Below are 12,880 nucleotides of genomic sequence, written 5' to 3' on the forward strand. Positions count from 1 at the left end.
GCAGGTAAGCTCCCCCCTGCATAATCGATCACAAGACAGTGCACTCACAACATTTGAATGGCAATGCCCATGAACTTGGGGGAGGTGGCCCCCTAAAATATTTTATTGCGTCCTCTACCCCTAGGAGGTGGCTCCTATGCAAAGTGTCCGTCAACTGAGTTAAGTAACCAATTAGATTCTGCTGTTCAGAATCACACCTTTACAAGGTGTGAATAACTTGGTCTATGCTGAGGACTAGCATCCCAGGAGCCAAGCCAGGGACCTCTCCTGCCACGTCTTGCATGACTGATGGCTGGAAGTGGTTGTGGTTGCTTCAATCTGTCCTGCATATCCGACCAAGGAGAACTGATATTTTAATCATTTATTGACAAAAGGATAGCATCTTGGTGGTATATATGATACTTGTGCCATGTATCCTTGTGCCATGTAACTCTGAAAGAGAAAGTCGTGGGGGTGTTTCATGAGGGAAGAACTGAAGCCGGCTTTCAGAACTTCTGGGTGGATTCCATCCTGTCTTGTGGCTTTACCATATGCTTGAGGGTTAGAATCACTGAATCATAGGATTGTAGAGTTGGATGGGACTCAGAGGGTCATCTAGTCCAATCCTCTGCAATGCAGAAATCTCAAACTGAAGCCTCCATGACAGATTGCCATCTAACTTCTGTTTTAAAAGCTCCATTAAAGGAGTCCACAACCTCCTGAGGGAGACTGTTCCACTGCTGAACCGCTCCTAGTGTCAGAAAGATGTTTAGTTGGAATCTCCTTTCTTGTAATTTGAAACCATGGGTCTGGACTTCTGGGTGCCATAGGAATGGCAGTTGGAGTGCAAGCTTGATTGTTGCAACAGGCTCGGTCTTTGCGAGGGGGTAGGGGAAGTACTAAGGCTATGTGCACCCCTAAAAAACCTAAAGGGATCTCTTTAGGCTCTGAAACGTGAGCGCTCTCTCTCTCCTGAGTTGCTTTGAAAGGAGCGGGGGGGGGGGGGAGATTGAGTTGCCAAGTAAGTGCTCCAACTCAACCCAGCAAAGAAAAGCCTAAAGTTCCAGCTGACAGTGTTTACTTTTCCAAAAAAAACTATAAAGCTGAAGAAATTCTTTGAACTCATTTGGATTGATCTGGCGATCTGATGCAAGGTAGAAACCGAACTCCATCCCAACTGCAGATGATTTTACTCTGCATGGGAATATTCTACAAGTGTAAGAAGATGTCTTTTTTCTTGCTTTCCTGCTTATGACTGCTTATGACTAAATACCAAAGGATTATATTCCTAAGAAAACTTGCATAGAATATTTTATTTTGACTTTATTTAACATATGTCAGGAATTTTGGTGGCCAAGAATGCAGGAAGAAATCAAGGAATATGTCAAGGCGTGAGAAGTTTGCCAGTGAATCAAGAGGCCCTGGGAATCACCAGCAGGGTTGCTTCAACCACTTCTCACCCTCCCAAGGGCCATGGGAAGCAATATCGATGGACTTTATCACCAACCTACCAGAGTCACGGAAACAGACAGTCATATGGGTAGTGTTCTCTAAGATGGGGCACTTCATGCCCTGCAAGAAACTGCCTTTGATGCAGGGGACGGTGCAACTCTTTGTAGAGCATGTGTCCGAGCTGCATGGGTTGCCGCGAAGGATCATATCGGATAGGGGTACGCAATTTACCTCCAAGTTCTGGAGGAAACTGATGCAACTACTGAAGGTAGAAGTATGTCTTTCATCGGCTAGGCACCCACAGACAAACGGAGAGTCAGAGAGAATGAATGCCACCTTACAACAGTACCTACGCTGCTATATGAATTAACAGCAAGATGACTGGGTGGAGAAGTTGGCACTCGCCGAGTTTGCCTTCAGCAACACAGTACACAACAGACTCTGTTCTTTGCCTGACCTGGCAGAGTATTTTGAAGGTCATTAGAACCCTACTGGATCAAGCCAAAGGCCTATCTAGTTCAGCATTCTGTTCTCACAGTGCCCAGCCAAGTGCCTAATTTTATGGTCCTTGTGAGGTTATCCAACAGCCATAGGTTTTTGTGGACTTTTCTCTCCATGAACTCCTTGTTGCATCTGCAGGAACTTTAGCCGCTGTCCTTCCTTTGAGGTAAAAGGGATATAAAGGAACAGGTCAGGGGGTGGTGGGATAGAACAAGCTATATATCTCTATCTCTATCTCTATCTCTATCTCTATCTCTATCTCTATCATCTCTCTATCTCTATCTCTATCTCTATCTCTATCTCTATCTCTATCTCTATCTATCTATCTATCTATCTATCATCTATCATCTATCATCTATCATCTATCTATCTCTATCTCTATATATTTCTATCTATCTATCTATCTATCTATCTATCTATCTATCTCTATCTCTATCTCTATCTCTATCTCTATCATCTATATCTATCTATCACTGAGACTTGGGATCTTCTTCATCAAGAAAAAATTCCCTTCTTCCAACACACCGATTCTACAATCATATCAATGGGAGGCTTTAAAAAAATGCCTATGGGAGGAGAGGAGAGGAGAAGAAGAGCAGCCAGGTCTCATTTTTTGCCCTCCCATCATGACCCCAGCGTGTGTGCCTTGGAGCCTTATCAGAGGCTCGAGGTCGTTAATTATTCATTGGAGGCGATTTCATAGGCTCAGCTCAGACGAAGATGAGGCCTTATCAGCTTGGCCGAGTGGAAATGCCGACAATTATACCCCACCCATCTGGCTAGGATTCCCCGCAACTTTGGGTGGCTTCCAGCAGAATATAAAAATATAATAAAAGTCAAGTGTTAAAAACTTCCTGATACAGGATGTCTTCTTTTGTAGTTCTTAATCTCATTGACATCTGATGGGAGGCAGTTCCCCAGGGAAGGTGCTACTCTCATGAAGGCCTTCTGCCTGGTTTGCTGTAACCTCACTTACAGCAAGAAGATCTTTGGTGCTGGACCTCAGTGTCCAGGCTGGACGATGGGGGAAAAGATGCTCCTTCAGTTATACAGGGCCAAGTCTGTTAAAGGTCAGCACCAAAAGTTTGAATTGTGCTCAGAAATGTACTGGGAGGCACCTTTTGGGCCAGTGTTATATGATTATCATATCTTTATGTATGCAGAAAGACAGGATATAATTTTTGAACAATATTTTTATTGGTAGGTAAAAAAAGTTAATGGGCCCCTGAACGGCTAAGTCCAGTCAAAGGTGACTATGGGGTTGTGGATGTCATCTCACCTTCAGGCCAAGGGAGCCGGCGTACATCCACAGTTTTCCGGGTCATGTGGCCACCATGAATGGCATATGGAGGACCGTGACGAGTGCCAGAACACACGGAAACACCGTTTACCTTCCAGCCACAGCGGAACCTATTTATCTATTTGCACTGGCATGATTTCGAACTGCTAGGTTAGCAGGAGCTAGGACAGAGCAATGGGAGCTCACCCCATCACAGGGGTTCAAGCCACTGACCTTCTGATCAGCAAGCCCAAGAGGCTCAAACAAAAACACAACGAACAACAAAAGAAACAAGTGTACATAGTTATGAGGGGTTTCTAGCATATGAAGCTTATCAGAGTCCAATTCAGAGTTTGTGCAGATCTATCTTTCTTTCCAAGTACAGTTCTCGATGAATTGCCATTGGTTGAAGGTCAGTTGCATGCAGGGCTTTTTTGCATCTGGAACTCACTTGAACTCAGTTCTGACACCTCTCAGGTGGACACCACTGTGAGAGAGCAAGGGGGGTGTTCATGGTGAGTTCTGGTACCCTTTTTTTCTGGAAAAATAGCACTGGTGGCATGTATGTTTTGATGATGACACATTCAATAAATGTAGACCAAACGTGTTGAAATTTAATTGCTTCTGTTCCTTTTCTTTGTGCTTTAACTTTGCAAATGAAGATTTACACTAATGTACTTTGCCATATTTCCTGGTATAAGTGTTGAGACAGGAAGCTTTCCAATATTACTAGCAGAGTTTATGAGGAGTAAGGATTCTTCTGGGGAATATGCTTTGAAGGTAAAGTATGTACCCAGCCTAAATAAAAAATAAAACTAATAAATTTTGGAAAAAAATAAGTAGGATATCAACTCTGAAACCAACATTTGCCTGGGTTTATGCTTTATGTGGAATGCTGATTGGATGTGATGAACAGCCAATCAGGAAATGGTATAGCTTAAATCGGAGGAGTTCTGGAATGCCTGACATCACAAGGGAGGTGGTTCTTAGCCAGTGGGAGTTTGAAACAACCTTAAGAAGAAATTAGAGAAAAGATTGTTTCATGACAGCACCAAGGTATCCAAACAGAAAGAGGTCTGAGGGGTGGAACACTTTCCTTACAAGCTTTGATTTTTTGCAGGACCGAAAGGTCACCAAGAGGGGAAATGATAGGGAGCGTTTATAAACTACAGGTGGTCTTTCTCTTTTAAATACTAGAACTCAGGGTCATCCAATGAAACTGAGTGGTGGAACATTCGAGGGCTGTGTAAAGGTGCTGTATTACCAGTAGTATCACTGTATTACTGGCTGTTTGGCCAATAGCAACCATCAGGCAAGCAAGAGGCCCTTTGCATTCCACTGGATGGAGACTCTTAGGTAGAGACAAACTTTTACATTAGCAAAGAAATTGATCAGCAACCTGGTATGCAGTCTAATATAAAGCCAACAGTGACTGCAATAAACTACAAAGCTAGCAACATAACCAATAATCAAAAGATCTTAGGCAACTATAATCATAATACAGATAGCATAGGTTCAGTTCTTTGTGTCTCCCCAGCCAATGGAGATCTGGAAGGCTTATCTGGGACCCTTCAGACTGGCAGGTGGTCATTCTCTTCACATTCCGGCATGGAGTATAGAACAATGTATCAAGATCTCCCTGTCTCCTTCAGCTGCTGGCCCTTATATAGTCCAGGGTGTAGGTCTCATGCCAAGCTGACAACAGATGTAATTCATGATGTTAATTCCATTCTCATCCTCCCGGCCTGGGAGTCAACACACGTGAGCATGATAGCCTTCATTTGCATTCTTTATCTGTGCAGTTCAGTCAATGTAAGGTTACTTTCCTTGTTCCCAGACAACTGCTTCCTCCTTCCTTCCCCTATGTAGTCAAATGTTTGATAGCTGGCCAAGCAATGAAGTTCCTTTCACTTCTTCTCCAACAGCCATGTTCCTTATATTAAAGCTACAGCTACACTGCAAAACAGGAGCACCACATTCTGTTTTATTCCCTGGCAATACAGGTGTGCTGCTCTGATTCATGGGCCCAGTTTGTAAATCCAGATCCAGATCATGATCCAGAAAATACAATTCTTTGGAAAAAAACATTTACTAGCATATCAAGGACTGCTAGCTCAGATGGCTTTGAAATGGGATTAGACAACATCCATCCATCTTTCTTTCTTTCTTTCTTTCTTTCTTTCTTTCTTTCTTTCTTTCTTTCTTTCTTTCTGCCATAGCAGCAGATGTCACGCTGGGTTTCACAAAAAGAAAACAAAATGGCACACTTGGGGAGCCTGTGTAACAGCTTCCCCTCTACTTCTTTTCCAGGTCCAACTCATGGTCTCCAAAGTCTTTTCTGATGATCAGGAGGTAGTTATATAATTAAATGCATACACCTTGCATCAAGGATGGGGAGCATGTTATTGGTCTACAACTTCTGTCATCCCCAACCATTGACCATGATGCCTGTGATGGAGGGAATTGGCACCCAGGGACATCTGAAGACCTCAAATGATAATGATAATGATAATGATAACAATTTACTATTTATACCCCACCCATCTGGCTGGGTTTCCCCAGCAACTTTCTGGGTAGCTGCCAGGAGATTAAAAACAAAATAAAACACCACAAATTAATAACTTATAGATCCCACACTATCTATTAAATGGTGAGCATCTTACTGGAGCCCTGTAAACTAGATGTCCAGGAGTTTAGAAAGGAATAGGATGCAAAATGAGAATGTGCTATATTACTTAAAAAAAAAAAAATGCCTTGGAATCTATATGGAACATTCTTTTGAGAGCCAGTGTGGTGTAGTGGTTAAGAGCGGCAGTCACATAATCTGGGGAACCGGGTTCGTGTCTCCACTCCTCCACATCAGCTGCTGGGTGACCTTGGGCCAGTCACACTTCTCTGAAGTCTCTCAGCCCCACTCACCTCACAGAGTGTTTTTTGTGGGGGAGGAAGGGAAATGAGGTTGTTAGCCGCTTTGAGACTCCTGAAGGGGAGTGAAAGGCGGGATATCAAATCCAAACTCTTCTTCTTCTTTTGGTTTAAAACTGAGATTGATCCAGCAAAAGGAAAAGAGAGAGACAATTATGTTGGACTCAACAATGCCTTCATGGGAAAGAATTGTCTAATACTGATAGAGGCCACTTTCTACCTAATCTGCTCATAGTCTTATTCTCCATTTGTTTTTATCTGATTCTAGATTGTTGCTTCACAGACAAAACTGAGAGGATGGGGAAGCCAGCACCCACAAAGCCTGCAAAGCCCACGAAGCCCAAAAAACCCACAAAGCCTGCAGCACCAGCAGAAGCCCCAGAAGAGGCAGAACCACCTGCAACCATAATTGATGGTCTGTATACAGCACATTCATATGGGATGAGGTTTCTCATAAAGTAGAGGAATGCGCAAGAAATGCACAGCTTCCGTCTGCTTCTTTTCCAGGTCCAACTTGTGGTCTCCAAAGTCTTTTTGGGGTTTTTAAAAATTTATTTATTTGGTTTTGCAAATTAAAATTTTACAGTCACATATCAATATACAATATAAAAACAAGATTCCAGAGAATTTCATGGACTTCCCCCCTCCCCTTTGTGGGTCCTATTGTTAGTCATTTCCTCCTACATCTTTTATAATAATGCAAACATTTACATTTCTACATGTCTATCTACTTTAAAAATTATGTTCTTGTAATAGGGCATTAAGTACAGGGCAACAAAAGTGAACATTGTGAACTCTCATACTTGACAAGAGACTTATACTCCAACCAATGGGTTCATAGTCTTATCCTCCATGTTATCATGGCTTGTTGTTTCACAGACAAAACTGAAAGGGTGGAGACGCCAACACCCGAAAAGGGTGCAGAGTCCATAGATAATGAAGCATCCAGAAAGGATTCAGCAACAGCAACAGCAGCAACAGCAGCTGAAACTGGTGGTCTGTATACAGCACAGTCATATGGAATGAGGTTTCTGATAAAGTAGAGGAATGCATGGGAAAGGGAAGTTGATGGAGAGACAGGCAGGGAGTGGAACCAGTCATGTTGTGCTAGGGAGGAGTGCAGAGAGTAGCACACACAGCTCTTTGGGTGCCAGAGATCCACTAAGCCCCACAGAAACCCCAGGATTCAGCCGTCTCTTTGCTGCTGGCTGTGGTGTTCCTTTACTGTGTGCAGCCAGGAATGGCGCCACCATTAGGGAGAATGAGGCAGTTGACTCAGGTAGCAGGTGCTGGGGTGGGCAGAGATGGGTAGACCACACAAGCTGCACTGCACCTCCTCAGTTAGTCTGCTTTACCATCAGCAGCATCCAAATAAGAGCCAATGGCTAGTCCAGCCCAGCCTTTGTATGTGGAATTATGTGCACAGAGGGAGCATCTTGTCATTTGTTTGGGGAGCAGAAAGTCATTTAGTAACAAAAGCTACTGTTTTCTGATCCAGACATTTGTAAAAAAAAGTTCCCTCAAGCAGCAAGACATCTCACCTTGCTTCCTCCACCTGCTTATCCTCCCAAGTGCCCACCCCCTGAACAGTTGACTGTCTCGGGCTGATGGCTGCCACAGCATATGGAAACCCTTTTTCCTGGGCTGGGAATGGTATGTTGGCTCCTGATGGCTAAAGTAGAATTTTCTTTCTTCAAGCATCTGGTTTTCAGAGCATGGTTGCTTTCATCACATCTCCAACGGGTGAAAGATTTGTCATACTTGAGATTTTCATCCTCACTGCCATGACACTGCTGATTTTCCTTCTATGTAAGTACATAATTAGCATACTTTGCAATTAATATCACGGGCTTTCCTTCAATGCCAACAGCATTTCCAAAAAGAGATGGAAGGATCCACCTTCCATTTACCCCTTTCATCTCTTTTTGATATCAGGGGATGAGTTACAGCTGTCACCCAGAGAGCAATGACACTGTTTTGTTCTCCCTGAATAAGTGAGTTCCCGCTCTTGGAACAGAAGCACAGGCTGACACAAGTCCCTGGAACACCCTGGACAATTCCCTTTCCCAGCTGCAATTCTCTGCTTCTTTCCAACTAATCCTCATTTGCTGGGGGAGAGCCCCCATTCCTGATCCTCTCCACCCTGCCCTCTGCTAGGGCTCCAGTCCCCTGAAGGAAAGTGCTTGGGGAAAACAGGCTGCAGAGGATAAGGCCATGGCCAAAGTGGGTGGGTCCAGAGCATACCTAAATATCAAGATATATGCAGGATCTTTTTCAGCCGGAATTCATCAGGACTCAGTTCCAGCCTTCTCAGGTGGGCTCTGTTGCTAATCTAAGAGAACAAGGGAGATATTCAAGATGAGTTTGGCACCTCTTTCTCCAGAAAAATAGCACTGGATAAATGAACACATGACCTATTTGTAAACCTAGTTCATTTTTCAATGGCACTCCAAAGTAAGCAAAGCTCAGGGGGAGGGAACCAAATGATCCAAGACTTTACATATTTTAAGCATATGGCAGGGCATGAGGCAGCTTGGCAAATCCCACTCTGTAGGACAAAGAGGACAGGTGTATCTAGACACCAAAAAATCTAAAGCTCTCAAAGGAAGGCCAACCATCTGATGACAGAAGCAACAGGCCAAATGGAAACAGGACTTCAGACCAGCAGGGCAGCCACAATCAAGGCATAGGAAACACCAATATAAGGGCTGTGAGCAGAAAATATTAATAGAACTCGGATTTATGTTTTTGTTGATTTGATTTTTTATTTAGCCTTCTCCCTAAGGTCCTGGAACATGTTACAAGTCAGTATTTAAAATTCAATATTAAAAGCAGTTTGACACCAAATATCCCCTCCCCCAGCTCATCGGACTAGTAAGTTAGAAAACAGTTTCTTCATTTTTTTTCTACCTACCTCCTCCTTAGATCAGAAGGAAATGAAAAAAAGAATGGAGATTGAAATGGCAATGAACATGATTCGAAACATTGTTGTTGGGATTGATTCAAACTATAAGGACAAGGATGGTAAGCATTTTATATACAAATCCTCACTTTTGCTAGAACATGTTTAGTTTAAACAAACTTCAATTCCTTTAGAATCATAGAATCATAGAATCATAGAGTTGGAAGAGACCACAAGGGCCATCGAGTCCAACCCCCTGCCAAGCAGGAAACACCATCACAGCACTCCTGACATATGGTTGTCAAGCCTCTGCTTAAAGACCTCCAAAGAAGGAGACTCCACCACACTCCTTGGCAGCAAATTCCACTGTCGAACAGCTCTTACTGTCAGGAAGTTCTTCCTAATGTTTAGGTGGAATCTTCTTTCTTGTAGTTTGGATCCATTGCTCCGTGTCCGCTTCTCTAGAGCAGCAGAAAACAACCTTTCTCCCTCCTCTATGTGACATCCTTTTATATATTGGAACATGGCTATCATATCACCCCTTAACCTCCTCTTCTCCAGGGTAAACATGCCCAGCTCCCTTAGCCGTTCCTCATAAGGCATCGTTTCCAGGCCTTTGACCATTTTGGTTGCCCTCCTCTGGACACGTTCCAGTTTGTCAGTGTCCTTCTTGAACTGTGGTGCCCAGAACTGGACACAGTACTCCAGGTGAGGTCTGACCAGAGCAGAATACAGTGGCTCTATTACTTCCCTTGATCTAGATGCTATACTCCTATTGATGCAGCCCAGAATTGCATTGGCTTTTTTAGCTGCCGCGTCACTTTAGTTCACTTTGGGATTCATAATGTGTGAGCAAAACACATATTCAATGAAACTCATCACCCAATAGAGTTTATCACGGTTTCATTGCTCAGCAGGAAGAAAAGCAGATGGTTGTGATTCTCACATCCCCCCACTAGAAATGCTGTCTTCCCCCATCACACTGTAATTCACAATGTTTATACTACTGCAAGATTTTAGCACTAGCACAAGGGAACTTTGCCCCCACTTCTCCCTGCATGCCATCACCAGAGCTGCTCTCCAAAGTGGGGGAAACTTCAGAACAGATGCGAAGAGAGGGAAAGGGGCTGAAGACTGCATTGAACAAGGAGAAATCCTTGCAGTGACGTAACATTCTGCTTAGTTCTCTGTAGAATGCAACTCAATATTCATCAAAAAAGAGTGTGGGTGCCTGCATTTTCTTAGATTTCATAAAGCATAATTGAAAACCGTAAAGTAATCTTTGTATATTTGCTTTTACTGTGGGACTCGAGGCGGGAATAATAATAATAATAATAATAATAACAATAACAACAACAACAATAATAATAACAATAATAATAATTTATTTATTTATACCCCACCCATCTGGCTGAGTCTCCCCAGCCACTCTGGGCGGCTCCAGCCCCGGAGTTTTGGAATTGTTTTGTGACCCTGTGATTCCCAACAGAAAAGGAGGACAAAGGAGGGGAATTTAAAAGATACTTCATGAACCACTTTTAATGTAAGAGTATAGGATAGTGGATTTCATGGGTCTTTGATGTAATCCAGCTGCAGGATTCTTTTGAGGCTTTTCAATTGTGATCTCAGCCAAAGAGAATCAAGTCTGTCCTCATATTCATAAGAACCCCATCCTGGAGCTCTGCTTCTTGAATCAGGCTAGAGTGTTCCAGAATGTTTCTTAATATTTGCAGATTGTTATTTCAGATACTCCTGCCTTAAACTGTTTCAAACCTTTAGACTTCCAAATACTCGATGCAGCTCAAAACTTATCACAGGAAGTGCGGTATCTTGCCAACAGAAATGATCGACTGCAAAAGGAAATTGGTAAGCTACCCTATGATGCTGAAGAATTGTAGCACAGTGAGAACCTGCCCTGAGTCTGCGCCAGCTGAAAGTGGTGAAAACTCTTACTACCAGAGCAGAGTGGTGCCCTTCTTTGCACCTAGCCACCCTAGGGAAACACCAGAGAAATTCAGTTCAACTCTCCTGATCTGCTGAATTGATTTAGCTTCTATGGTGAGGAAAGAAAAGACTGCCATTCTTTGCTATAGAAGAGACAATCAAAATAGGTCAGCTAAAAGACCTGTCCTTTATTATATTCACCCATGGGAGAGAGATTCTTGAATAGCACTCCCGAGGCAACTTCCACCAACGTGCTCAGAGAGACTGCTGGGCAGTGGGGTGGTTGGTGCAACAGCAATTTTCCCCCCCCAGTTTCACAAGCCCATCATCAGAAAGGAGCCCTCAAGCCCCCTCACATAGTCAATTGGCTCATTGGCATGTGGGTTAGAATACTTGTGGACCATAGCAACCCTCTCTCTACCCACGGGCCTGATCTGTCGCCACAGCAAGTACTCAGACTGCCAAAGCTAGGTCAGGATAGGGTCCTCCATTTATCTGCACAGGTCACTAAGGTGGGCTTTCCTTCACTGGAAACACTTCCTAAATAGGTAATGAATTTTAGGTGGGTTCCCACCAAGCAAGACCCAGTGATCACAGCAAGAACCTTTATTGAACTAATGGAACTGGACAATAGGGGCAAAGCAACTGCTTATATACATTTCTGAAGTCCTGGATCACTCCCACTCTCAAGATGATTGGCTGCCTAAACTCCCAAGCTGAGAATCATAACTGAAAGTTTAAGGGCCAATGGCAATAGCCCAAATCCTGAAATTTCCTGTGATTGGATATCATGTATCAAATCAGAACACAGCTGCTCAGAATCCTTAGTCCAGACTCAAGTTCAGGCAAACACAGACCACTGGATACATAACACCCCTCCCTCTTAGGCACAAAACCACATCCCCGTCAACACACATAGTCATCAAAGTGGAGAGGGCAGTGCCTCACCCTCTGGGAGTGGTGAAGCTCGTTGCCTTGGGTCCTTGGGGATGCCCATGGAGCTGCAGCTGGTGTCATGGGTGTCACTTTTGTCATTGACTCTGCGCTGTCTGGTTTTGCAGTGTTGGGGCCCCATTCTTCAACCTTACCCTGGGCCGCAGGGTTTTCATCGGGTGCATCAGTCTGTGAGCCAGGCTGATCATTCACCTTGTCCCTGTTCTTGGGTGTGGTAGCAGTGACTAGAGCTGGGGTATCAGCCAGACGGTGGGGTGTTTGGTCCACATGCTGGCAGTGGAACTGAACATCTGGTGTGGCAGCCTTGTAGGAGCCTAGCCCAGTGCCCTGGTAACAGCGGTGGAGAGCAAGGCAGGACAATTCTGGATGTAGATGGGGTCATCAGGGGCAAAGGAACTGGGGGCCGCTGGAGCCTCCCAGCCAAAAGGTCAATCAGATGCCAGATTAGGGTGCAACCAGTCCAGGAGTAATGCCAGTTTCCAGTTCATGAGGAGCTCTGCTGGGCTTCAACTAGTGGCAGTGCAGAGTTTGAATATGCTGCTGTAGCAGGAAATCCACTAGGCAAATGTTCCAGCCCCTTGGACTCCATGATCACTGCAGATGGTGACAGCAGTAATGAAATTAAAAGATGCCTGCTTCTTAGGAGAAAAGGAATGACAAACCTAGACAGCAACTTAGAAAGCAGAGACATCACCTTGCCAACAAAGTTTCGTATAGTTATAGCTATGGTTTTCCCAGTAGTGATGTATGGAAGTGAGAGCTGGACCATAAAGAAGGCTGATCGCTGAAGAATTGATGCTTTTGAATTATGGTGCTGGAGGAGACTCTTGAGAGTCCCATGGACTGCAAGAAGATCAAACCTATCTGGGGACTTCCGGGGTGGCGCCACCGGCAATGGCGGACTCCCTCTGAACTGAGGGAATAGCTCCGCGGGAAACGGGTCT

At 44.1% G+C, this 12,880-nt stretch overlaps 1 protein-coding gene across 1 annotated transcript in view; it reads left to right on the plus strand.

The window, feature by feature from the left end:
* LOC310852795 (uncharacterized protein) overlaps window positions 1-12,880 on the plus strand; it is a 39,246-nt gene that overhangs the window by 17,405 nt on the left and 8,961 nt on the right. The window contains exons 3-6 of the mRNA XM_083756826.1: window positions 7,016-7,132; window positions 7,835-7,945; window positions 9,062-9,160; window positions 10,785-10,904. Coding sequence (XP_083612952.1) covers window positions 7,016-7,132; window positions 7,835-7,945; window positions 9,062-9,160; window positions 10,785-10,904 — 447 coding nt within the window. The remainder of the gene's footprint in view (window positions 1-7,015; window positions 7,133-7,834; window positions 7,946-9,061; window positions 9,161-10,784; window positions 10,905-12,880) is intronic.

The sequence above is a fragment of the Podarcis gaigeae genome (genome assembly GCF_964106915.1).
Source record: "Podarcis gaigeae genome assembly, chromosome: 9".
Classification (NCBI taxonomy): domain Eukaryota; kingdom Metazoa; phylum Chordata; class Lepidosauria; order Squamata; family Lacertidae; genus Podarcis; species Podarcis gaigeae.